A 26,181-nucleotide genomic window follows, 5' to 3' on the forward strand; every position below is an offset into this window, starting at 1 on the left:
CAGGACTCGCTCATCTCGAACGAGCCTAGTGGGATCGATTAGTAATGCCTCGTACGATAAACCGATATTAAGAAGGCTAGACGTTACAGTGTACTCTGTAAAGATGTACCGCTGTATTATAAGGTAAGATACGGCACAGATTTTATTTTCCATGCATCTAAAGTCACACATTTATGCTTGAAGAGCACTCGGAGCTCTGTACGACCTTTGGCTTACATTTCTTTCCGTGCAGTGACTTCACGTCAAAGGCTGCATGTAAAATTATATTACTGAGCGTATTCACGGGTTTGAATATAATGTGTATACTGACGTGTGTATTGTTATAGACGTGTATGTGATGTTTGTTATAAATGTTTGTTCGTACATTTATGTTCATATATGTTTGGGGGATGTTAATGGGAAAGTGTTCATGTGTGGACTCAGGACACAGGAGGGGCGCGCTAGGGGTTAATGTGGGAAGCAGACCCTGGGGACTGAGTCTGCATGAGGGGAGACAGTTCATTACAGCACAAGGAATAAAGAGGTATAATTACAAGTAGTTGTTCTCGCGTCGTGTGTGCGTATGAAACACGACAGTTTACTGACAACTTTAGCTGACAAATTATCCCTCAAGCCAGAAGGAAACGTATTAGCAGTAAAATAACACGAAGACTCCATAGAAAGTAGTGAACAGCTGCTAGCTAGGGTCCGTGCACGAAGTATAGCTAGTAGTTGTAGTTCTCGCTAGTAGTAGTTATTTGGCCTACTTATGTTCACACGAGTAAAATCTTTTTTTAGTTCGTTTCTGGGGCTTTGAATGAACACGTTCAATATCACGGAGAGCCGGAAACAGAGGCGGCTCGCCTTCAAAGTAAAGGTCGCGCGTCAATTTTAGGATAGATACAGATCAAATATTTAAAACACATGACACGCATGACTGTTATCAAGTCATAGTTGAGCTACTTCCCCATAACTGATTGTATATACCTTCGCCATTAGGACGAAGGTATTCACTAAACTTATCTGTCTGTGATGATTCATTATAATATCATGAGTGTATTTAAATAAAGCCTTCTTAAACTATTTAATCATGACTGTATCACCCAAGTAAGCTTTCCAACAAGATCCTTCAAGTGTATTTACCGTTTGCCATTTTAACTATTCTACCAGCGGAGAGATGTCACAGGTGGACTACAGGCTCACTACTTATTTAATGTGCTGCTGTTTTGTGTGAGGAATAAAAACAACAAAATTGTATAGTTTTTTTTTAAGAATTTGAGGTAAAGATTTTGTGACTGATAATATTTTCTTATATACTTGTAATAAGCATAGTCACAAATTCAACTTCTTTCTTTATACAGTAGTGCTGTCCCAGTTTAAAAAAAAAAAAAAAGTTAATTGGCTGTAAACTCAACTGCTATTTGTGGTATGCTTGACAATCCACAATACTATTAGAGTCGGGCATTTATATTAATAAAGGTGACTTAAACTGCTGTTATGTTACTTCCGAACCTCAAACTAAAAAGTTAAACAGCAGCAGCTGGATGCATCTTCTGGTGGCCGCCGTCATTAGAACCTGTGACATACTCAGCTTTAACTCTTACTTGCTACAGCTTGTAAGTTATGTTCGTTATGTAGATTACAATTGAAATGGTTGCTCTTGTGATTTGGATGATTAATTGTGATTTGGATGATTAATTGCTCGACCCTGTTGCACAGCTAAGAAATCACTTTTCAACATTCATCCAGCTGTATTATGTTGTTCAGCAACAATATAGAATTTTAAAATTTGTCAATCAAAATTACTTATTTTTTAATTTCTGTGGCTCAGAAGTAGAAGGCCAAGACTCCAACCAACACACATGTGCTAGCCGATGATGTACTTGCATCGTGTTGGGTCTTGTTATTCATATTATTTTTACAGTACAAGGAAAGCTGATAGCAACTTAACAACATACTAACAATCTGGCAATAACACACATACTTTTACTTTTTTTCTACAGATCTTCAGATGCTTCCGTGTTATTGTCACATCTTCTCTTCACCATGTTGTCCTGTTCATTCTGATCTGATCCCTTTAGTTAGTTTATTTATCTCCTGTGTGTTGCAGGCCAGCAGAGCGATGTTGCCGATGTTCAGTCCGCAGCGTGAGCTCGGCCGCCGGGAAGAGGAAAGCTTTGCCGAGCGCCTTCCCGGTGCTGGAGCAGCCTCTCCTGGCCGACCACCGTCGTGTGTACGAAGCTAACCTCCGAAACAGCGACGCCTGCCACAACCAGTGGGTCCTACTCTCGCCAGATCAGACCTAGTTGATTTAACCCCCATGCATTATTAATCTAAATGTGTGTTATACATTCTCTCTCTCTCTTTTCTCTCTCTCCTCTCTATTTTTTCTATCTCTCCCCTTGCTCTCGCTCTCTCTCTCTCTCTCCTCTCTCTTGCTCTCTTTCTGTGTTCGCTGTCTCTGTTCTGTCTTTCTCTCACTTTCTGCTCTCTCTCTCTCTCTCTCTCTCTCTCTCTCTCTCTCTCTCTCTGTTCTCTCTCTCTCTCTGTTCTCTCACTTTCTCTTTCTCTCTTACTCTCTCACCCTCTGGGTCTCTCTGTTCTCTCTCTTTTTTTTCTCTCTCTCTCTCTGTCAGGTACCTAGAGTTGAGTGAAAAGTTAAGGAAAGGTGGAGGGGAGAAAGCCATCGCCAGACACACTCAGAGAAACAGGAAGTTGTTGATGAGAGAGCGATTGCGCCTCCTGCTGGATGATGAGGACTTCCTGGAGCTATCACCATTCGCTGGTTTCGGCTTGCCATACGGGGACATCCCTTCTGCCGGCTGCCTGACCGGTCAGACTCCGCTATATAGCTGCCAACCTGTATCTTTAATCCTGTATTATAATAATAATAAGCTGCTGGCTTCATTTCAGGCATTGGCAGGATTAACGGTCTGTGGTGCATGATTATTGCCCATGATGCCACGATAAAAGGTGGCACAGCGTACCCCATCACCGTGAAGAAGCAGCTGCGAGCACAAGATGTAGCCATTCAGAACCGCCTGCCCTGCGTTTACCTGGTTGACAGTGGAGGAGGCTTTCTACCACTGCAGGTAAACACACACACACACACACACCATAATAAGAGCTTATCATCATAATCATGTCTCAAAGTCCACTGAAATTGTGTGTGTGTGTGTGTGTGTGTGTGTGTGTGTGTGTGTGTGTGTGTGTGTGTGTGTGTGTGTGTGTGTGTGTGTGTGTGTGTGTGTGTGTGTCCAGTCAGAGGTATTTCCCGATAAGAACCATGGAGGAAGGACGTTCTATAACGAAGCCATCATGTCTGCCATGAAGATCCCACAGGTAAATAAAATATAAAGGAGGGAAGGCTTGCTGTTTGGGTTCCTAACATCATCCGTAGCCGCACAAAGCTCAGTGAATTTCACTGACTCCCCCAGGTACTGCGTCTGGATGACGACCGCTTTCAGCGTTGCCATTCACCATTGAAATAACCACAACTTCTGCTTTATTCTTGTTGAGGAAGTCCAACAAACGTCGGAACATCAAATGCCCCTGTGTCTTGGTTCAAAATATTATTCGTAGACGCACACAGGGTAGAGTTCACTCATATTTCACAGGCCATGAAACAGCAAATATTAGAGGTTCTGTTTTTTTCCCCAACAACCACTGAACGAGTGCAGTAAAGGCTGGAAAAGAAGAAATGTAATAATTCTAAATAATTTATAAAACATCATTTAGAAAAATAGACAAAGTCCACATTTGCTCAAATCACAGCTTTAGCAATTCGAAAAAATGTCACTCTCTTAAATTGCTTTTTTTTAATATATATATATATATATATATATATATATATATATATATATATATATATATATATATATATATATATATATATATATATATATATAGTCAGACCTAGTGAGCAGCTGGAATCAAGTAATTTTGATTATTCATAGTGTTCATATATATATATATATATATATATATATATATATATATATATATATATATATATATATATATATATATATATATATATATATATATATATATATATATGAACACTATGAATAATTCAAAAGGTGTCAGTGGTGTGCGGGTCATGCACAGCAGGTGGAGCTTACATCCCCACCATGGCAGAAGAGTCAGTGATGGTGGACCGGATAGGCACCATATTCCTGGGAGGACCGCCTCTTGTTAAGGCCGCCACAGGAGAGGAAGTCACACCGGAAGAGCTGGGAGGAGCTCAGCTTCATGCTGAGTAAGTCCTTGAATCAAACAAGCCCCAAAATATACAATTATTCCAGAAATAACAGTAGGATTGAGCCGAGTCTGTTCATTCATCGTCTGGTTTCAGAGTGAGTGGCTGTGTGGACCATTTTGCCGTGGGAGAAAAGGAGGCTTACGATTGCACCAGAAACATCATGTCCACCCTCAACTTCCGACTGCCCGAGGAAGACGAGGAGGATGAGGAGAAGACGAGGAGGAGGAAGGCTGAGGAGGAGCCGCTGTATGATTCAGTGGAGCTTCTGGGGCTCGCACCTAAAAGTTATGACTACAGTCTGGATGTTAAAATGGTACAGTGTGCAAAAAGACTTCAAATTGCCTATGTAAATAACAGTCAGGGGGGAAAAAAAGCCCAATCGTGAAACCATTAAACCCAAATGCAGAGTTTGTCACATAAAAAAACACACCACAAAAAAAATGACTAAACAAAATGTTTTATTAATATTGTTTAATTATTATATTTAATTGTTTTTTGTCCGTTCAGGTGGTCAGTCGGCTGACAGACGGGGGTCGCTTCCAGGAGTTCAAAGCTCGCTATGGAACCACACTCATCACTGGCTTTGCAAAGATTCATGGGTAAAAAAACACATCAACACAGGTTGAGGTAGTGAGGGCACGGGCAACAAACACTGTACTTCTTTAGCCAATAAACGGCAAGTTAAAGTTGTAAATGATGTTCAAATAATATATTATATTAAAATGTCATTGGAATTGCTAGATGTTGGATTATTGTAGAGTCGTATATTACAAGCAGATTGTGTGATGCACCTGAATCTCTCACGGAACAAATGCAGTATGGATAGGAAATACAATCTCTGTATTTTTGGGTGCAAAAGTATATTTTCCACGATCTTGCTGTTATTGCTTCTTTATTATACAAAATGGGTGGGAGACCCTCACATACTCTCACACACGCAGTGACCTCAGTGGGCTCAGCTGCTGCCTAAAACAAATGTCCTCAGTTGTCCCCCTTGTCCAATGCCCAGCTGCCTCACATGCATGTGCTTGACTGGACTGATTATTATTATTGTTTGTGTATTGTGTTGTTTTCTGATGTGTGTATCGGAAAGCATTATCTATACTGACTCAGCAGCCAAGTGGCCAGACTAAGCCTTAGCAGCAGGATGGCTCCAACTGTTTTACTCTTTATTCTTGAGTATTTGTTTTTTGTGTACATGTACTGTGTTAGCCACCTGCTTGGAATAGTGGCCAACAACGGAGAGCTGTCATACCAGGCCGCACTGAAAGGGAGCCATTTTGTCCAGTTGTGCGACCAGAGAGACGTCCCCCTCCTCTTCCTCCAGAACACAGCACCCACAGCAGCCTCAACTGTCTCCACGACGCAGGTATTGACTCCCAGTAAAACAAACACGCACACACACACACACACACACACACACACTTCTGTCAGCCAAAGTGACTTTTAGATGGAAGCATTTTTTTTTTGTATTTTCTCTGTTTTTCTCTCTCCCCCAGGCTGAGGCGAACAGTAACCACCTGAAGGCTCAGGGTGCAATGATGTCAGCAGTAGCGTGTGCCTCGGTCCCCAAAATCACTGTGGTGATTGGTGGTTGTCATGGTGCCGACAGCTACGCCATGGTGAGAGACACAGTCACCGTGTTTTCTGATAATCTCACCATCTTCGCTAAAATTTAAAGGCAACGTTATCGACGCAGACATGAAGTCGCCTTTAGGGACATACATTGTGCCCTTGACAGACATCAAGAGAAAAAAATGTTTTTTCATAGCAATCACACTGTGATTTGGCCATTGTTTGTTCCACAGTTATCTGTACCTACAATATTTCTCACAGAAATATACCTGAATATGTTTTTTTACAACTAATATCAACAGCTTGTTAATAGAGAACATACACTGTATGCAATCACTACTATTTTACACTAATTATATTTTATGCTCTTGTCGAATTCCTAATTTCATCCCACAATGATTTAAAAAACGTTTTCTGATGGTTTCTAGTGCGGGCGGGCATTCAACCCTAATTTCCTGTTCCTGTGGCCCAACGCCAAAGTGGCGATTACGGCTCCGGGTCACGCCGGCTCCCTGCTTCCAGCTGACGGTGAGCAGGAGGAAAAGGAGAAGCTGGTGGAGGAGCTCAACATGAGGCTGAAGGAGGAGAGCTCGGCTTTCTTCTCGTCCGGCAGACTCTGGGATGACGGAGTCATTCTACCCCAGGACACCAGGAGGGTAAGATTTAGTTAAAACTGTTACTAAATGGCTTCACCTTCTGGACTTTTCAGTGGTGACCTTAAGACATCTGAACTGAACGATGTGTTTGAATCCGTTAATGTTTGCAGGTTCTCCGAAACTGCCTGGACATCATCAAACAGCAGCAGTATCAGCTTTCTACGGAGAAACTACAATCCCCACTGCTGCGTGTATAGATGCGCGTTGTGTTGTCCACTTGAATTGCTACAGAGATCTTTTCTAATGGATGTACACAAAAGATAGTCCAAATTGGTGGAGTGAAATTCTAATGAAATAATAGACCTGATATGTGACATGACTTTGAAATCTACTATTGCCAAATGGAAAGAATACGCCATCACAACAAATCTGTCCAAGAGAGGATGAATATTAAAGAGCAGGTCAGGACGGCGTTAATCTGAGAAGAAACAAAGACTTGAGAAGGCGTGGCCTAAGAAGACATTGCATCAAGAAAAGTAGTAAGTAGGGAATTTAATTATAAAATGTTTCAAACTTTCATCCTTAAAAAAACAACAGTATTGTCGATGCAGAGGTTTTTATAAGATTTTTCATCTTATTTCACTACTGGCTACCTCCGTTTTTACACTGCATACCTCTTTAACACTTCTTGATGGAAATGTATTGGCACAAAGTCACTCCTTTTAGTTCTTAGGAACGGGTTAATCCTGCCAAAGTGCCTACTCAAGTTATTGGTATTTTAGTCATTCTCACTGGTTGGTTTGACCTAGACCTGCAGAAGGTCATGAATGTGGACTATGAAAGTAAATTGATTAATGTAATGTAGTTTTTTATGCCGGGGACATTATAAAATAAAACGTTTTCACAGCAGTATATTTTGATGTTAATGCGCTTCACTACTTTAAACAGTAGTGAAGCACTGTGAAGCTGCTTACACCCCAACATTACAATAGTTGCAAGAACATTTAGATAGCATGTAGATAGTCAATGTAGAGTGTTCATTTTTAAAAATATTCTTCACAATCCCTTCATAAAAATGACTTGGAAAAATAATGCTTGAGTTCAAATTTAAACTTGAACAGGAATTTATATATTTTATTGAAAGTCTTCAAAAGACAGTTTTTTCATCCTTTCTGGCTGAATACAGCTGTGTTCACCCTCTTGCTTTTATAAAAATGAATCTACACAGATGTCACCACTCTTCTAGGAGATGAAGCTTCTCCAAAACCAGATAAGCATCTATATGAAATTATGTTTTAATCAAAACAACTACACTTAAAACAGTTATAAGATTTGTGTTATAAAGAAGAAAAATGTAAATAGCTTTAAAATACATACTGTTTGGATTAAATTGTACCTCGTTGAAGGATTGTGTCATGATGGTTTAACTATATGTAAGTAACTATAATTATGAAATACAACACTGTAAAGGGAATAAATGCTTTTTGCTGAGGTGTTTTACCAGAAGCAACGTAAACGGTGTAATATAAACTCTGTACAAACGCACTGTTTTCATCAACCAACTGCAAGATGCTGTTCAGTTGTCTTCATAAACAAAGAAACCCACTGTGTCTGTACATTGCATACACTAATAGCTCCAAGTAAAATCAGCTGGCCCTACATTTTTTTCACTTTAACTTTGTATTAGTATTTGGAGTCCATTTCTAATTGAAAAGAGCCTGTAGTTGTCTTACAGGAGAGTGAACATAGTGTATTTGGGATGTGTCTTGGCTTGGTCGGGATGAAGGTTCGGGTCATGGTTTGTAAATGCCGTGGAAGGTCACAGGGATGATGGCGTTGACCTCGGCCCTGGCCAGCTCCGTCAGTTTCATGGCGTCCAGCACCAGCAGAAAGCTTGGCATCTCGGCACCCGGCTTCACCACAATGCTCAGCAGCACACCTGCAACACCGGGACAGACGGGGTGGATTAGTACAAACTTTAACACATACAATTATAAAATTTGCTCTCTGCAATTAACCCAACAGACTCAAAGTTAACTGTTTGATGTTGCTGTTATTGTCTGCCATTAACATTTTATCTCAATACAGATCTCAAAGTTCAGGGCAGAAGTAACACATACGTCAATTCATAAACTAGTTTGTGTTAATTTCAGCAATGAATCTTTATGATTACAATATGCTATATATGTTTCACCCATATATGTGTGTGTCATTTGTGTGTTCTACCATCATCCTCCTCGGTGGCTCCAGGTGTTGGTACAAACAGCGTCTCTGACGGGTAACACTCTTCCTCCTGCCACACCCAGGTCTCTTTGGTCTGTACATTCAGCTTCACTATCTACATGAACAGCAAGTTGACAATAAACAACTAGCAGTCTCAGATTGAGATTGTTTTTCAGATGGAAGAAGACAAGCACCAACTCGGTCTTTGTCTCTTGGTAAAAGCGCTCCTACCCGGTCAGGAATGAAGTGGTTGAGCCCCAGACCATAAGCGAAGGAATACTTCTTCCCACTGCACAAAGAGTAGTTAATCTGTGGAAACTCAAAGGCTGACAGAGAGACAGCAGGATGAGTCGTATATAGTGCTTTTTTTACAACATATAAAAATAATAATGGGCAGACTAAATGAGATTGCATGCTGCCAATGCGTGTGTGTATTACCCAGTCTTGGTCCAGAAAAAAGGACTTCCGGTTCGAGCCAGACGGTGCCGTCACTGCGAAGAACAGCAGTAGCTGTAGTGTAGGGCAGAGACACCAGATTCTTCCCCTTCTCTTCCTAAAAACACACACAAATATAAATGTGGAAGTACACACAAGTTTCAGGGGTATTTTCAAGAGGAATGTAAGAAAATATAGAACATTTGACGAGTGAAATACTGATAGAGGATGAGCACTCCATTTTTATTTGAACAACCTTTTGAAACTACACTTCAGATTAGTTATGTTAATAAAACCTCATTTTAATTCTGTTTGTATGATACAAACCGAATTTGATGGCAAACAAAATGATGGCATGCAGGTATTTAGGATTATTTGTACATAAATATGGTCTAAAATAATTTAATCAATTTGCTATATGTGTATATATGTGTATATATATATATATATATATATATATATATATATATATATATATATATATATATATATATATATATATATATATATATATATGTGTGTGTGTGTGTGTATATATATATATATATATATATATATATATATATATATATTTAATTTCTATTTTTTTAACCTTAAAGGTACCAAAGAAATGTTTACTTGCTTTTTTTAATCATCTAGCCGATAGAAACAAAGGAAATACTGGAAGCAAACACAAATCACCTCAGAGTAGTGGACTAAAGTTACACATGGGGAATGAGATCTTGCTTGTTGTTGGGTGCCAGAATCAATAATGCTTTCTGTAACCAGTGTGGCCTGAAGGCTTGGTGGAATTAGCAGGCGAACAAGCAGACAGCTGGCAATTAGCTATATTGGCTAACTCCACCATGCTTTAATGCAAAACTGGTTTCAGAAAAGTTTACGAACAAAGCTGACACTTATTCGGCGTTAGCAATGCACTTTTCCTACCCTGTGAGTGGTTGCATTAAGGATTAAGCTGTTAAATTACTGATTTAGCAGCTGGCTAGTTAGCTAGTTACCGTGGTAATTCCACAATGCTTTCATGCTAACATTACACTGGTTAGAGAAAATGGCCGCTCTGGAGATAGCATAGCTAGCCAGGTAGCTAACTGAGCACCCATGTCCTCTATCTAATCCACCAGAGGTGGAGGGGTCGGGTCATGTGGTCCCGTTGGTTCATGTTAACTTTCTCAGGTGACAGGTGAGAGGGATTGACTGAACATTTTCAGACAACATGTTTACTGACAGAAAATACATCTATCATTAGTTTAAGAAGACCTCCAACACCAGCATTCCATGTTTCAGCATAAACACACAACCAAAAAGTAAACACTGCTAACTTGCAGTGTGTGTGTGTGTGCGTGCGTGTGTTCACGCGCGCTTCCTCACCCTGTGTATATCCAGTGGCAGAACATATCGTCTGACCTCCGGCTGGGGAGCTCTCATCGCTGCTTTCTTCACTTCCTCCCACTCCTCCTTTATGTTGGCCAGGTACAGGTAGTTATACACAAAGTCATGACTGTGCAAAAAAAAAAGAGGGAGAGGCCGATATCAGGGTGGGACAACTTAAGTGTTTGTACAACACTCGCAAAGACACAGCGTGAAAGTCACCCTCACCCTTTCCACGTGCAGAGGTCGACCACGATGAATCCCTCCTCCTCATAGGCGTTTATGTGGTGAAAGATGTTGAAAGCTGACGTTCTGAACTTGTGGCTGCTCAGATACTCTGCTGGGTCTTTAGTGGCCAGGTGGAACCATGTCTACAACACACACACACACACACACACACACACACACACACACACTGAATATGAACAGATGCAGTCATGTAATCAATAAACATTCGGCTTCCGACCCTCACAGTTAAGAAACTTTTAACAGATTTAAAGAGAGGGGACACATTTGTAAAATTAACAAAAATAAAAATATTACGATAGCGTAATAAATAAATGGCAGGTACACAACTTTAAATATCCTGATATGATACATAATATCAATAAATAACATAATAATAATATTGGTAACTCCAAATAGCCTACATCCTTGTACATTATATAAAACAATGGGCTGCTGGTGGACACATGTCTCTATGTGTCTCTTTGTCACCGTTTTCTTTGTCTTTTGTTTTTTAGTGTTTGTGTCACTTAATGGACTTTTTGCATCTCTTTTTTGTAATCATGTTTCTCTTTGTGATTGTATTTGATTGACCAACAACAAGTGTCTCTTCATACACAGGTTTTGGCCCCGCCCCCCCCGGCCTACCCCCATGCTGTCGTTGGATTCGAAGCAGTCCATGTACGTGGCTCCTCTGATGCTCCAAGCTGACAGGAACTTGAACAGGTTGATCTTCACTGGCTGCTCCACAAACACAAAATAGTTGTCTGTCTTACCAAAACTACAGACAGACAAGCAGAGAGATACACAGGGATCCATGAGCAGCAGTGGCATCATCTTCAGTGGTGAGGTGGGGGAGGGGATTCACTGCATTAGTTGTTCATCGTGAGACATCTGTACCTGTGCATGTAAGAGGGTTTTAACCTCTCACTGCTGGGCAGCTGAACGAGCACCTGGGATTTCTCCAGGGGATCGGACTTGTCTGGAAAGCCACAGTGATAGATAGTGTGTAATATATATTGTCTTGTGAGTGTGTACATAATAAAAATGAATAAATAATCAGCCCGCTGACTCGCTTTCCTCACCTTTCTGAAGAGGCGGGATCTTGATGATGTTGTAAGCCAGACTCATATTCTTGCCAAAGCAATTGCCGATGTTATAGACTGTACCATCCGCTTCAATGTGGGGGTGGGCAGTCACACCATTCACAGAGAGGTACTTACACAGGTCCACCTGACATAAATACAAGCACACAAGACAGAGATGTAATACACATAAAGACTGAATGTGAATAAGGAAAGAACCAGACTGATGAGGGTTTACCAGATCTATTATCCTAAAGATGTGAACACATGATGTCTACCGGTCAGCACTCGCCTTCTTTAAAGTCTCCAGCGAATCAGGATCAACCTTAGTGATGAAGTTGGTCTCTGTGACGGCATAGAAGTCTTCACCGATCGGACAGATGTTCACGAGGCAGTTATCAGTCACCTCGATGCCTTTGAAGTACGTAAAGAATCTAAAAACAAGGAAAGGTGATAATCCGTTAATAACCAAAGCAAACGTGTTCATGTGAGTAATGCTTTTGATAATAATATTACAGTATGTGAACACTGTGGGTCATTGGATCTATTATTATATGTACAGAGTAACACATCTGTATGATTAACAATAAGCCTGATTACATCAATGGAACACTGAATAATAAAAACAGTGTTCTTGATTAATTCATAGATTTGTATGTATTTATTTGATCCATAAAAGTCAGGAGTAAGTCAAAAGAAATGTGCATCAGAATTAGCCAGAGCTCAAGTTCACATTCTCCCACCAAACATCCCAAATATCAAAATATATTCAGTTTAATAGCTTCTAGCAAATGATTCGCCGATAATCAAAATAGTTTCTGATCAATTTTCTGTCAATCAACTAATTGATTACATGACTTATAGTTTCATATTTAAGAAAGTCGACTATACATTTAGGGTAATGTGGGGGTAAATGTGAAGGACAAATGGTAATAAAAACAATGTTACCAACAACAATCAAACAATGTTCTCAAAACTTTGACAATTAAGGTCGTTAAATCACTAAAGCCAGTCGACCAATAGTGCAACACAGAAACTGCCACCGGCTTCATATTTAACAGACGAATATGAAAGTAGTTTTGATCTTTCCTCGAGACAGCGAATGACTCTGTTCCACATATCCAACGACATCTGTGTTTGTGGTTCACCTGGAGAAGATGTTCTTGCAGGGGTCTGGGTAGGCCACTGTTCCAAACTCAGTGAGGACCACCCGGTTCTCCGTCATGGCACGAACATACGCATCCGTCCTGATGAACCTGAGCGGACCGATCGCACACGTGTCAGGTAATCACAGGGGCACAAGAGGTGATGGATTCATGGTCCAGCAAACTGTCTACGTAGTTTGAAATTCCAGAACACACATTGCCGATTCTACAGATGACGGATGTTTATGGTCTGCCAGCAAAGTTTTGTGTTTGTCTACCGTCATCTATTTCCCCCAGTTGCGCAACACTGCTGGCGCCTCTGCACTAACACAATGCAGATGTCATGAAATATCTGCAACATTCCTGGACCCACTTAACCTTCGACCCAGAACCACAGGACACAGGAGGGGATGAAGAACACATAAGACGACGGACAAGTTTGTCTTCTTACTTCCTGTAGTAGGTCACCTGACCCTTCCTCAGGTCAAACTTGTGCATAAGAGCCTGTCCATCAAACAGGTGGTAGTAAGGTTCCCCACCCACTTCGAAAAGACCTGGACCCATCCTGAGAAGACTGCCGCCCAGCCATGAAGGTACAACACCTGCGCACACACACACACACACACACACACACACACACACTTTTCAATCCTTACACGGCGCTTGGACAGGGTTTTGGGTTTTCAGTTTTTGTGCTAAGCTAACCAGCTAAGTGTTACACCCACTTCTGTGACCTATCAGAACATATGACCTAAAGGGGAATTTGAGTTGCAATACCGTCACGCAAAAGAACAGTTTTACCACATGTTATATCACATATGATATTACAATAGGTACTCCATAGTATTTAGAGAGGGTCAGAACTTTTATTTCCTATAACAGCAGAAAGAGCATTAACATAAAACATTTTTTAAATACAATTTATCTTCTAGACTCACAGAATCTGATGAGCCACCAAATTTAAATGCAATAAAGTATGATGAAAACATAGACAGAAGCAGTTTTGATGAAAATCCTGAGTTGTGCCTGCGTGTTTGTGTAGCCTTTTGTAGCTGTCAGACAAACATGGCAGTCTTGGTCAGAAAGAGAAGAAATGCATTTCCGGAAATGTCTCGCTATTCCTTTAAAAGCAATTCATCAGGTTCCCTGTCAAATGCCTTGGTTAAGATTTTCTATTGTTTGCTTGGACATAAAGGCAAAAAGAAAAATATGAAACACAGAGCAGCCACTCTCTTTTATACCACTGATCTCAGCAGGTATCGGTTCATTCAGCTCCTCCACCGTCTCAAAGATCTTCTTGTAGCCTGCAGCAGGATGCTCCACACTTGAGAGGAAAACACAACCATGAATTTGTGCAGCAGTTGCACAACATGACGGTTTTAAAGACTGTGACTCTTAAACCTTTAAATCAGGACTTTCTCTAAATACAGTGATATCTTCCAAACGTAGGCTACAGACACTGATCATTGGGGTTCATGTCATGCAAAGACTGCACTCTAAATAATAATTTGAATCTATTTTTGCATGTATATAAGACTGTTCTTCTGGATCAGACCTCCTAACCATTTGTGGTGAAAGAGTTCTGTCTATTCAATTCAATTATTCCACGTATCTGTTTAATAAATGTGTTTTCACATGTATTTAAAGGAGATTGAAAAGGTTAATTTCCATAACACAAAACCAGGACAACATGCGTGTTCAAGGTTTTATAGTCTCTCTCTCTCTCTCTCTCTCCCTCCTTGTTGCAGCAATCACCTTTACTTGAATCTTTTCTTCTTCACTTTTGAGTTTGGTTCAGTTTTTCTCCCCATTTACAGAAAAACAAGATCCAGTGGAAAACTGTAATAACCGACTCAGTCTCAAATCCCTTTTTTCTTCCAAGGAAAACAATGTCACATCACACCGCGTGCGGCCTACAGGCTGCTTTCTCTTATTGCATTCCTGAGAATCAATCAAATTGAACCCTTAAAAACTTGTTTTTCTTCTTTTGTTCAAGAAACGGAACTTCAAACATGAAAGATCATTTGCGAAAAGAGCAAGAAAGTTTCCCTCACCGGCGGGCCATGCTGCTGAATGCTCCTCGGGCAGACTGTTTTTCTGCAGAAAGAGACTGTGGCTGGTATTTAAACCACAGATTTCCTGTGGTGAGGGGGAGGAATTATGGACCCCTCCCCCTTTTTTTCTTCTCATGTACCTCCTTCTCTTCTTCCCTTGTCCATCTTGCCTCTCTGCATCTCCGTCTCCTCCTGTCTTTTTCTCCCCTTCTCCCGCTCTTCCTCCTCCACTCCCACCCTCCTCCTCTGGTCTTTTACCCAGAGCAGAACAAGCCAGCTTTGTCTCCTCTCCTTTCAGGCGTCTGGCCGGCAGCTCCATGCAGAATGTTCCCTTCCTCTGGCCCCGAACCAACGTCTTTGTCCACCTGGGAGCACAAACACTCACAAACAGGCAGATGATGTGGGTCAGACTCATAAAGTCAGCGCTTAAAAAGCGCTGTTCTGGGGTCGCTGTTTGTGCGTGGACTTACATGTAGAGAAATCCTGTCTAATTAGTTGCAGGCGGCCTCGACAAACACTCAAAGTACTTTAAGTGGCGCTCCGGAGGAGGAGAAGGAGAAACAGAGTTTTCTCTGAGAGGGAGAGTAAGTGATTGGTCACGTCCATTTCTTTGAGTCGTCAGTCATTTCTGATAAATTACAGTTGAACAGAAGGAAGGAAAGGGTGAATTCAACTGAATGAAGCAGTAATCCATCGTGTGTGTGTGTGTGTGTGTTGCTGGGTGACAAACTGATGCCTGCAAACAAACTACTGGACATACCAATACTCTCGTACTCTTGAATAAACAGTCAAAGCTTTGAGGTCAGTAGATTTGTGGAAACAAAAAGAAGAAGTTAAATGACTGACAGTTAACTGGAAGAAAGTAACCGCTAAATCACTGTAATGAAATCAATGAAACAAACTGTGCATTGAACTTCCATTTATTTCTAAGGAGCTGGTTTAGGAAGAAGAAAAAAAGCAACTTTCAAAGTGGAATAAACAGATTAGTAGGACATTTTGAGTGAAGAAGCATTTAGATAATTGGATTAAACTGGATTTAATTAAAACCTTCCAGTTGTGTGTCCCAATGACCGCACGCACACACACGTAAACAAAACGGAAAAACACCAAATACCAGTCACAACATTAGTACCAGGTGTAATAAACAGTGTGTGTACAGTATTTATGGCACATCACACGCATCATTTCACACAAATGGTTTCAAACTAGAAAACGGGACATAAATATAACGGCTTAATAGATTTATTCCCCAGGACTTTGCATAGTAAACAATGAAGAGGAAGAGTGAAACTGTGTGGGACAAAAACACATAACACCTCTCTGTAAAAGCACATATGGTCTCACACACACACAAACACACACACACACACTCTGAGGTATAGACAAACATAATAGGGAAAAAAATAATACTTCATATAAGATGCATACAAAAAGAAAAAAAAGCTGTTACTTCAGACATTTGTAATATGGGTTCTGTATTGCACTTCTGTTTACCAAACACCTTTTAGCATCCGTCAGAGAAACGAATAGAGGGAACACAAACAGCCACTTCACTGCTTTCAAATCATTCATGAGGTTGTATTCACAAGCATCGGTAACCATTTATCCCAAATATGACGACCGTGTGGTGAAACCATGTGGTGTGGAGGCTAATGAGCATTAAATAAGTATAAATGAACAACTTTAATTATTGCCACATGCTTGCTGGCAATTTGCAATGCCAACATCCTTGGCAACAATATTTCTCTATCAAATGAAGTAAGCTGAGATGAGTGCGAGACAAACTCGAGGAATAAAAGAAACTGGGAAGGACAAGCTCCAATTAAAAATAACTGAGTTATATAGAGAATAAAATGAACTGAAAATCAAAAGAAACTAAAGACTTAACATAAAAGTCATTTAAAAAGCCCACGACACACAAAAATACAACAGGAGGAAGAAAAAGACAAGAATGAAATTTTTGAGAATAAAGGTTTAGTTCATTTCAAACAAAACTCGAGATTCTACGATATAAAATGTTTATAAAAGTCTATAAAACAGCTAACTTGACAATAGACACCTTACAGAAATACCAATCCACCACTGCTCCCAATGCTGTCAGGCATATAAATAAACACATCTACCATCTAATTATTTCCATATAGACCAGGGATCTTAAACATTGCACATCATTTTTCTCCCAAGATCACACAAGATTTACACACACACACACACACACACACACACACACACACACACACACACACACACACACACACACACACACACACACACACACACACACACACACACACACACACACACACGTCAATATCAACTAGTAATAGAGGAGATGGGTAATGGGAGTACCGATTTTACTTAACAAAAAAACCTGCTTCATCAAAAAGTTTATATTTGAACACAGTAACCAATGTGAACTGCTCCAAGAAAAAACACGCACACACACACACAGTACACACACACACTCTTAGTATCAGTGCAGTTTCAGTGCAGCAAGAACGACTGGCTTCTACGATGGCGACAACCTGTGAGCTCAGTTTAGTTCCTGATGCTGAACGCTTTGGTCTTCCTGATGTTGAAGAGTGGAGGTTTAATCTTTGGCTTGTCGGCCTTGTTTTCCTCGCCTGAGAGGGGGAACCGACGACGGTAGATGTCTGGGTACTGCTTCTGAAACTGAAGCAGAGACAGACAATACGACTGAGTGATCGACGTTCCCTTTCCAAGTTCCGCTGCAGAATCCTTCATGAGGACCCGGGTCCGTTACCTGCTTCAGCTTCTTGCGACGGTCCTTCTCGCTCATCTTTTGGTCGGTCAGCAGCATCTCCAGCAACTCCTCCATGGCCTTCTGGGACGACGTCAGCTTTTGCTGTTCAAACTCAGCGCCGCTGATCTGACGGCAGAAGGCGTACATGGGCATTGGAACGCAGACTGGATCGCCGCCATCAACATGGGAAACTGCATCGATTGGGACCTGTGGTCGAGAGAGGGACAAAAAAAAAGAATTATGTATATATATGAAATCCCACTTTGCTGAAAGCTTTTCATTTAGCTATTAAAACCTTCCCATCGCCAGCGTTTACCACACTGTTCACAAATGACATGGTCCGCTATACTTTGACTAGATTTATGAAACTATCTCAAAATAACCTCCATAGACTAAACATTAAGAAAGCTGTCTCAGTTTCTAACACAATGCATGTATAACTAACTATTTATTCGTGCATGTGGTTTAAGTTGCCCATATGCTGTCAGTTTACGGGCGTACCTGTACAGCGCGCAGGTACTGTATATGGTCATTGATGGCACTGAGCAGGTACTCTGGAACCGTGAGGATGCTTTGTTGATTGTCCATTAGAAATGAAACCAGTCTGGTCGCCAACAGCTCGTCCAAATCACACTCCTCTGCGCTGCCCAGGACGCAACTGGAAAACGTGTGAACCATCTGGAATGAGGAAAATACAAAAAAAGATGTAAAAAGACAGCTAACCAATATGTCACTGACCTGCAGGGAGGAAATTGGTGCTGGTTCAATAAAGAAAATAACCTCCCATCCTTCTCCCATCAGTTTTGTGCCTCACCAGTGTTCGGGTGTCGATGGCGGGGTGGAGGCGGGGCATGTCCACGTTCTGGCTGATGCGCGACATCATCCTCATGAGGAGCTGTAACTTCCTGCGGGAGTTCGGGGGAAGGAGGAGGGTGCAGAGCTGTAGGGCCTCAATGGCCACACGCTCACACTGAGGCTGAAGAAGGCCTACACAAACACACACACACACACACACACACACACACACAATGATGATGGAGACAGGTGAAGGCTATAACAAACGGCATTAGAATCACTCCTTGTGGCCTCATCCATCCATCACTGCTACATCACATTCAGTCAATCAGACAAATGAATGGATTGATGGATGGATGACAAAGTTAATCAACTACAGCTACAGCGCAAGATGAGTAAGGTAAGATTTCTAAAAACAAATGTTTTGTATTATGCTATTGTTGGAATGTGCATCATGACACAGATCCACTAACAAAAGTTGTTATTGGAAGACATGTTTGTATTACAAAGATAGTTGATTTATTTATCCTGAAAATAAATTAAGAAAACATAATAGTATGAAATTAAACCAAGGAATAGTGTAAAGAAACAAACAACAACGTTATAGTTGTGTGATTGATTTGGTCAGAGGTGATTTATTGTGAAGTCCTTGCTTATTGCAGTGGGCAGGAACCATCTCCTGTTTCCTGTGGACGTCTTTGCTTGCTGCTACTGGTGGCTGGGATTTATATTCCAGCTGAGGGAGGGAGGACACACTGTCGCATGTATGTAATGCATTCATACTACTTCTTCATAACATTGAACCTTGACCCTCTTGCTCACATATCCAGTGCACTCATTAGGAGTCAGAATAGCCAGTAAAGCATGCCGGGCGGGTCGTCCTGGTATTTTTTGTGACAGCATTTTAAATAATATGTATTGAGACATACTAAAGTATTTTTTCCTGGCATACTGAATGCTACGTTTTTATGGGTATTAAAACGAACAGCAAATATACAAATAGATCTCCCATCCAATGAGTTTGTATTGTCAACACTCATCCTGTATCAAATGTTGTAAATGGATCCGTCACTGAAATGTCCACGGTCCAGGAGATATTAAAGCAGGACCGTGACACATCGCTGCAACGTGCAATTCATGAATCAAAAGCAGCAGTTGATGAAATGTGCACCTTGAGCTAGTGCCTTCTTTTATTAGTTGTTCTGTCAATTTGTTTAAGGGAATCGCAGAAATGTTAAACAACAGACCCCCCAAAAAGTGAAATCATAGTCTGCACATTTTCAACTCAACTTCACCTTTTGAGTTCAACAGGAGTTGTATTTACGAGTTAAATGTATGCATTCCAACAGTGGTTAGATGTTAGATGGAGTTAGTTTGATTAGACAACAAGAGACAAGCAGACAGGTAGAGAGGTGAAACGGTCTTACTGTGCTCGGGTTTGGGTTGGGGGTGCTGGGAGATGCTGGTGGGCACGCAGACAGACGCTTTGAACAGGGAAGCGGGTCGAGGCGGCTTTGACACATCCAGCGAGCTGATGCAGCGCCGGACAACAGCGGGTGGAGGGAGCGTCCACACATTAGAGGTACTGCAGGCGGGTCTGGGCCCACTGGGTCCTGGAGTAGCACGAGAGTCTTGTGCTTTTGCCAAAGCGGACGAAGAGAAGGAGGAAAAAAGACGAAAGGAGGAATAGGAGGGCAGGTGGGAGTACAGCGAGGGAGGACGTGAAGCTGAGGAGTGATGCCGGTCCGCAGGAGTGTTCACGTCAAGGCAGCTGGTTGCGCGACCCTGGAACTTGGGCTCTTTAGCATCTTCTTCCCTGCTTTCTATGACGATGTCCAGGCAGCTGCCTGTGCTGTGTGGCCGAGATGAACGCAACCTGTGTGCCGCCGACAGGCCAGCTACAGAGAGTCTGCTTCTGATTGTACCTGCTGGAGCATCGTCACCCGTGAATAGGGTCGCTTTGGATACTGACGTCAAGTCAGTGGGACTGTGGGCCGTCGTCATGGGGGTGCTGTTATCGTGACTCGTGCTGCCGTAGGCACAGGAAGCCAGGCTGTCGTTGGACAAGAACAGCTGTTGCCTGGTGAGAGGGGCGGAGTCATCGAGGATAGTTTCCAGAGAGCAACTCTTGGTTTGAGGCCTCGTGAAACCAGCTATACTCAGACTTGAGCAGCTGCCTCCCAGCTGACCGTCACCTCTGCTGGCAACGGCTCCTTTTAGCCCCGCCAGCCGCGACTGAAGTTTCCCGCCAAGCACCTCTCCCATTGGAGACTCGGTCTCGTCGCACGTGCCCTGCCTGAGCAGCGACAGGAGCAGACATTCAGTGGAGCGGAAAGAGTTCTTCGCTGGAGGGGGGGCTGACGGGAGGTCGGGCTTCTTGCGTTTCCCAAGTTGGTGTGTTGTGGGCGCCGCGACGTAGCCACAAAACACTGAGAGAGGATGCAGACAGAGAGAGAGAGCCAAGCAGGGCAGGCAGAGAGGGGGTCAATGCAAGCAGAAAGTGAAGGGGAGGGAGAGGGTTTAGTCTTTTCGAACTTTCACTGAACATAGAGAACCATCAGCTGCTCTGAGACAACACATAACAGGCATGGACACAGAGCCGCTGCTCATGAGGCTGTTAGGACACGACACACAGAAGTGACAACAATCAAAACCTCTGTTAGCAGTCAAAAGGCATGGTTAGAGGTCAGAGATCCTGCAGAAAAACCTGTCAGTTTGAGCATTATTTCCGTGAAACACAGCAGCATTCACTGAAACTGAGACCTTTACAAGCTTGTCCCTTTAACAGCTGTTCCGTGATGAGGAAGAGGCCTCCTGAAATTGGTCCACGATACCTACCCAGGACGTTGATAAATAGTTCATACAGTTCGTAAGTGAGCACGGGCGTCGGAAGACTGTAGAAGTAGTCGGACACCGTTTTGAAGACGTCTCGCTCAAAGCCGGGATACGACGGCTGAGCGCTGTCGTACTTCGGCCCTAGAAATAGACAGCAGGTTAAAGCAGCTACTGGGAGAAAGAAGGATACTGGAAATCTTAGAATCTACATTTTTCTGTAATGGGATCCAAATGTCAAAAAAAAATGATGCAGCAATCAAAAAATATATAAAACTCACAGTTGGCCAGGCTCTTCATAGCAGACAAAACCCAATGTGGAAGGTCATCTGGAGAGGTGAGCAGCAGGTTAGACGGGTTGGATAATTTACCTTGTGTGGCTGATGCTCATCTTTTAGTGGACCATTCAGTTGATTTTATATAACCTCAAAATCACAAATACAAATTTACCTCAGGAGGAGTGGGGGGGAGGCTTTATAATCTGTACACATAACATGTGTAACACCACAGTTCAAAAGTAAGCAGCTTACATGGTAAAGGGGCCAAAGTGAGAAGACAAAGACATTATGGTTTTTATGCTTTCTTGTGATGGAATAGTTTTTTGTTGATACAGCAGTATATATAAATAAATAAACCTACTGGTTTTGTCATTCAGTGTGACCACTCCGTGTTTGTTGACTTTGGTCATATTATGGATGATGTTCTGTGGGTTTACATAACGTTGGTCTAAAACCTCGTCAAGAGACGCAACGCCCAGAATCCTCTGCAGGCTGAAACACAACACACAAGGTTTAGTTACACAAATAAATCTTCCTGGCTTTCTGATTATTAGACTTCAACTTTCGCTTAGGTCGCAGGCATCACATTATTTCTCCCAATTCATTCCACTTTTTGACAAACTTGCAATGTCCCTGTATTTTTAAAAAGTAACAGGTACATACTGGGTCAGGGTGATGTCTCTCCAGATCTCCTGCTCATCTTCCACCGTGAGCTCTCGTCTTGGCACCTGCTGCTCTCCTATTGGACGATACTCTCTCGCTGCTTGGAGTTCGGGGTCTACATTTTCCTGGAAGGCACGAACAAAGCGTGAACCAAACAATGGATTATTTATTACATTTATACCGTCATTTATAACAGCGACTGGGGAAAAATTATTTGCCTTAAAAAGCACCACTGATTGAGATGATGTCATTCTTAAGATAAAGTTGTACATCATTTTGCTCGGAATTAATTCTTGGCTTTTTTTAGTTGCCATCAGCGAAAAACACTTTTTCATATATAAAAAGATTTAAGGTGCAAACTGTGAAACACATTATTTTTAATATTTGTTGCATTTGTGAAATTTAAATATTATTAATTCTGTTAATTGTCAGTTTAATATGTCATGTTGAGATGACAACATGATGAAATTTGAAAAAGACACAACAGATAAACAAGCAACCAGCGACTTGCTGTTTTCTTTTTTTAAGGATCTGTGAAGAACATGACAACAGATGCACTACTGGTATTTTGTATACCAGAAATTGAGGGTGGACAGGTTAGATTATTTTTTTTAAAAGTCCAGTTACTGTAATAAAGCTTTGATGCCGCATCTTCAGTATTTAACGGAAGCAGAGTATCTTAATTACTCAAAATTCCAGGAGTCTAAAAATGGCAACCGTATTTTCAGTTGGCTGATGCCAGGTGGCCATAACGGCACCACTTTGAAGGGTCAGTGTTGAGCCGTGCTTAGATTCAATAACTCCATCCAGTCCAACTCACCTGTGTCTCTTTCTCGTGCTGCTTCTTGATATTCTTAAACCGGAAGAAACTTTCCTTGTCCCTGAATGAGGGCCTTTTCTTAATAGAGCCAGGGGCCGAGCCTGAAGCGGAACATGGAATGGGCTTCAGAGGGGAAGAGGAGGGAAATCTGGGGGGTAAGGGAAGAGAGGACAAAGAGCGTGTAAATGTGTGTACCGTTTTCAGCGATTACAAAGCAAGTTTCTCCAAAACGCTGCCTACCTGTACAGAATGTTGTTGTCCTCCAGATCCTCTGTGCCCCAGCGACCTTTCACATCTTCGATCACATGGTTCTTCAGAAACTTCTTCAAGAGCTGCACTGTCTGCTGCCTGGTGACATCAGGGCCAAAATTGCTGTTGCAGCGCAGCAGCTGGTGCATCCATTCTACAGCGGCAGAGGCGGCGAAGCAGGAGGCGTAGTGCCGGAAGTTCTGCCGGTGTTTCCTCAGGGGCATACCGGCCCGAAACAATTGAGTCACCTCATTCCACTGAAACAGTGACAGACGGGGTTAGTGCAGTCCAACTAGTTCATGTACAGCAGCATTTATGTCAATAACCAGGACAGAGAGTCCTGAGGGACGTTCCTGACAGCGTCCACCTTGAGCACCGCTGGAGGAAGAGGCAGGCCGTTTGATAAGAGGTTCACGAACCTCTTCTGGCTTGGAAACAAGATACAACGTACTTGTTTGAGCACTGCTCTGAGACAATGTCCCCCACAGTCAAGACAAACAACAGAGAAAAGCAAGTAGTGCTGGACGTATTTGTTAGCGGTCCTAAAGGGATCCAACTCCAGCAGTGCTTGTAAGAATAAAAGACATTTACTCTAAGACCCAGCGTTTTGGCATGTGGTCTTCTTCAGGGTCTTCCAGTTGGCCACGAGTCAAGGATTATTAGATTGACAGTAAAGTGGGCTTTTGTACTAAGAGTGTTGACGATCTGTTTGAATTTTGAGCATTTAAGACTATTCAGGACTTCTAGCACCCTGGAAGCCAATCAAGTTGAATTTCTCTGATCTGTCAACATTTGGTCACAAGCAATTTGAAAACTGAAATAGTGTAATTAGTGAGACAAATGGTCCCATTATCTTCACACATTTTAGTAAAAGATCAACGAAAGCTATTATGCACAGTGAAAATGTTTTTTTAATTGCAGCCCTGGAACCAAAGGCATACCCAAACTGTCTGATCATTACTGCCTCAGTGTACATGTTGTTCAGTAGCGAGCTGGCTGACTTGTATTTGTTGAAGGTGTGTCAAAACAAGTCAATATTGTAACGCTTCTTTTAAAAAAGAGAGGGTAACTGAAATTCACTGTCAAGGCGCTGGACTACTATGTTTTATTAGCTTAGTATTAAATAGAGGTGATTATTAGAAGATGACGTCACGCCAAAGGACAAAATATTAATACGTGTTCACAACAACTTTAATAACGATTGATCACGATGAATAAAGTTATTTTTGAGCCTTCTCAAGGGTGAATATCTATTCTAAAGTGTTATTATATTATTACTTTCAGACTAAAACATGACTTGGTTGGCGAGTGTTACGTTCAGGGTAATCAGTAGAAGGTTATCTGCAGCAATAGCTGTCGAGGAAAAGCCACGTATTGGAGAAGTGACACATAATACACTAATTTCGCTAGACTAATGTTACATAACCGGAAGTACTCGTAAAAAAACGACAATAAACACGAGAAGAAGTTATTTAAACCCAACAACCCAGCTGCAGCGCAGCGGTTGGAAATAACTTTGTGCATGGATTAACGTTAGCTAGTTAGCTGGCGTAACAACCTACGTTAACTCACCAGTTTGGTGGCCCGGTAAGGTCCAGGGGTGATAACACGAGAACTCATATTCATCAACAAAAATACAGCGCTTAAAGTTTCCCTTCAATCCGATATGACAGAAGGTAAAAAGTATCCATCACTAGGGGAAAGATGTATTGAACCGACGTGTTGCTACCGGGATATGAACGGCAGCGCTGATGATACGCAGCTTCTGCTGGCTGCTCTCCGTCTGTTCAAAATTACGAGCCGTGCTCTCTGGGCACGGGATTGGACGACACGCAGGTCACGTGGTCCGCCTCAGTTCTGTTTTACAGTATGGCCACAATGCGGGCGAGCGGCACAAATGTGCTTTTTACAGTCTTTGCTTCCAAAAAGAAAGAAAACACATTTAAATTTAATGTGTAACGCTATCAAAAAAAAATAAAAAAATATTGATAAACTTTTCTATGATGCAAATAACTTTCTTCAGCGCAGTTGGCTGCGCTTTAACCATCTTAAAGGAACCGTCAAGAGTTGCAGTGTCAGCAGTGTAGAAGTTATTTACTGGCGGGCGCACACACAAACACACATACGCGCACGGAATTAACATTAGCATATTTTAAAAGGCCTTTTGTGGGGATTATCCTCATCAATTAAATGCAGAAATAGTGGGGGGTCAGACAAGAACACAGTGGAGGTTAGAGACATTACCGAATGGATACTGGGAGGTTGGGTTTGACTGAAGCCACTGCTATAGTAATGCTAATGTCTGCAAACAGATACTAGAACCATAAACCTTCTGTTATAAAATCCCTCCTAACATGTTTTCATTTAAAAAAGTTTATAACTGCTGGCTACAAGACATTCTGCTCACACTTAAAAAGTGAAGGTTTATAAGTTCATCACACTTGAGTAAGCTACATATGAACAGGATGTCAAATGCTACTAATCATGCTTTAAATACACCTTGAGTTCAGCTTTACAGTGCAGAGAAAATTTCCCTCTTCAGTTAAAAATGAAAAGCCTCCGAACTCTTTGCAGTCATCACTCTGCACAGTGAAGCTCAAATATTGTTTGAGAGGATGGGCCTTGCTGTCCTTGCTTTCAGCATGCTGTGGTAGTTTGCAACTCATAAAGACTGCGCGAAAAACAGAGGAGACAGATTTAGAATGATGAGCAAATATGGAGTTATGGAGTACGGAAGCCAAGAACGCCATGCTTGACGTTATTTTGCTTATAACGTTAACACGTGTTGTCTCAACATCATAAGTAAATCTGTTTTCTTGGAATAACAGCTT

General features: G+C 41.8%; 3 protein-coding genes across 4 annotated transcripts; 1 reads left to right on the top strand and 2 right to left on the bottom strand.

Annotated features, from left to right (window-relative positions):
* The first annotated feature begins 62 nt into the window (after window positions 1–62).
* Window positions 63–7,423, top strand: si:ch211-198n5.11 (methylcrotonoyl-coenzyme A carboxylase 2). The gene is made up of 12 exons (XM_068589714.1): window positions 63–123; window positions 2,090–2,254; window positions 2,616–2,812; window positions 2,893–3,071; window positions 3,241–3,321; window positions 4,062–4,240; window positions 4,337–4,556; window positions 4,751–4,842; window positions 5,456–5,612; window positions 5,743–5,865; window positions 6,247–6,474; window positions 6,585–7,423. Exons 1-12 carry the CDS (start codon window positions 104–106, stop codon window positions 6,669–6,671), a joined length of 1,728 nt encoding a protein of 575 aa, XP_068445815.1. The 5' UTR covers window positions 63–103; the 3' UTR covers window positions 6,672–7,423.
* Window positions 7,424–7,465: 42 nt separating this feature from the next.
* Window positions 7,466–15,144, bottom strand: LOC137793513 (retinal Mueller cells isomerohydrolase-like). Its single transcript, XM_068589715.1, has 14 exons — window positions 14,950–15,144; window positions 14,137–14,219; window positions 13,347–13,497; window positions 12,899–13,006; window positions 12,043–12,184; window positions 11,751–11,898; window positions 11,566–11,647; window positions 11,314–11,446; window positions 10,669–10,811; window positions 10,441–10,570; window positions 9,076–9,190; window positions 8,869–8,963; window positions 8,641–8,752; window positions 7,466–8,353 (listed from the first exon to the last, which is right to left on the bottom strand). The coding sequence occupies exons 1-14, from the start codon at window positions 14,958–14,960 to the stop codon at window positions 8,208–8,210; spliced, it is 1,599 nt and encodes a 532-aa protein (XP_068445816.1). The 5' UTR covers window positions 14,961–15,144; the 3' UTR covers window positions 7,466–8,207.
* Window positions 15,145–17,319: 2,175 nt separating this feature from the next.
* Window positions 17,320–25,123, bottom strand: depdc1a (DEP domain containing 1a). 2 transcript variants are annotated; one of them, XM_068589988.1, is made up of 12 exons: window positions 24,923–25,123; window positions 23,342–23,607; window positions 23,102–23,249; window positions 22,282–22,406; window positions 21,980–22,110; window positions 21,622–21,669; window positions 21,347–21,484; window positions 19,936–20,937; window positions 18,528–18,700; window positions 18,215–18,391; window positions 17,714–17,920; window positions 17,320–17,622 (listed from the first exon to the last, which is right to left on the bottom strand). In XM_068589988.1, the coding sequence occupies exons 1-12, from the start codon at window positions 24,974–24,976 to the stop codon at window positions 17,488–17,490; spliced, it is 2,604 nt and encodes an 867-aa protein (XP_068446089.1). In that variant the 5' UTR covers window positions 24,977–25,123; the 3' UTR covers window positions 17,320–17,487. The 2 variants fall into 2 exon arrangements, with proteins under 2 accessions (XP_068446089.1, XP_068446090.1); XM_068589989.1 differs by lacking the exon at window positions 19,936–20,937.
* Window positions 25,124–26,181: the final 1,058 nt, after the last annotated feature.

The sequence above is a fragment of the Clinocottus analis genome, unplaced genomic scaffold, assembly GCF_023055335.1.
Source record: "Clinocottus analis isolate CAN_PGR_092001 unplaced genomic scaffold, fCliAna1.0.p SCAF_23, whole genome shotgun sequence".
Classification (NCBI taxonomy): Eukaryota; Metazoa; Chordata; class Actinopteri; order Perciformes; family Cottidae; genus Clinocottus; species Clinocottus analis.

Bases quoted from the DNA above. Each gene is read 5' to 3' on its own strand.
- si:ch211-198n5.11 (XM_068589714.1), top strand. From the start codon at position 104: ATGTACCGCTGTATTATAAG. The intron at 5,866-6,246 runs GTGAGAGACACA...GATGGTTTCTAG, and splicing joins GTGCCGACAGCTACGCCATG to TGCGGGCGGGCATTCAACCC. The intron at 6,475-6,584 runs GTAAGATTTAGT...TAATGTTTGCAG, and splicing joins TACCCCAGGACACCAGGAGG to GTTCTCCGAAACTGCCTGGA.
- LOC137793513 (XM_068589715.1), bottom strand. The intron at 10,571-10,668 runs GTGAGGGTGACT...TTTTTTGCACAG, and splicing joins GACCTCTGCACGTGGAAAGG to TCATGACTTTGTGTATAACT. The intron at 9,191-10,440 runs GTGAGGAAGCGC...GTGTGTTTTTAG, and splicing joins TGCCACTGGATATACACAGG to GAAGAGAAGGGGAAGAATCT.
- depdc1a (XM_068589988.1), bottom strand. From the start codon at position 24,976: ATGAATATGAGTTCTCGTGTTATCACCCCTGGACCTTACCGGGCCACC. The intron at 23,608-24,922 runs GTGAGTTAACGT...TCACTGTTTCAG, and splicing joins CTTACCGGGCCACCAAACTG to TGGAATGAGGTGACTCAATT. The intron at 18,392-18,527 runs GTGAGGCACAAA...TCCTCATTCCAG, and splicing joins CCATCGACACCCGAACACTG to ATGGTTCACACGTTTTCCAG.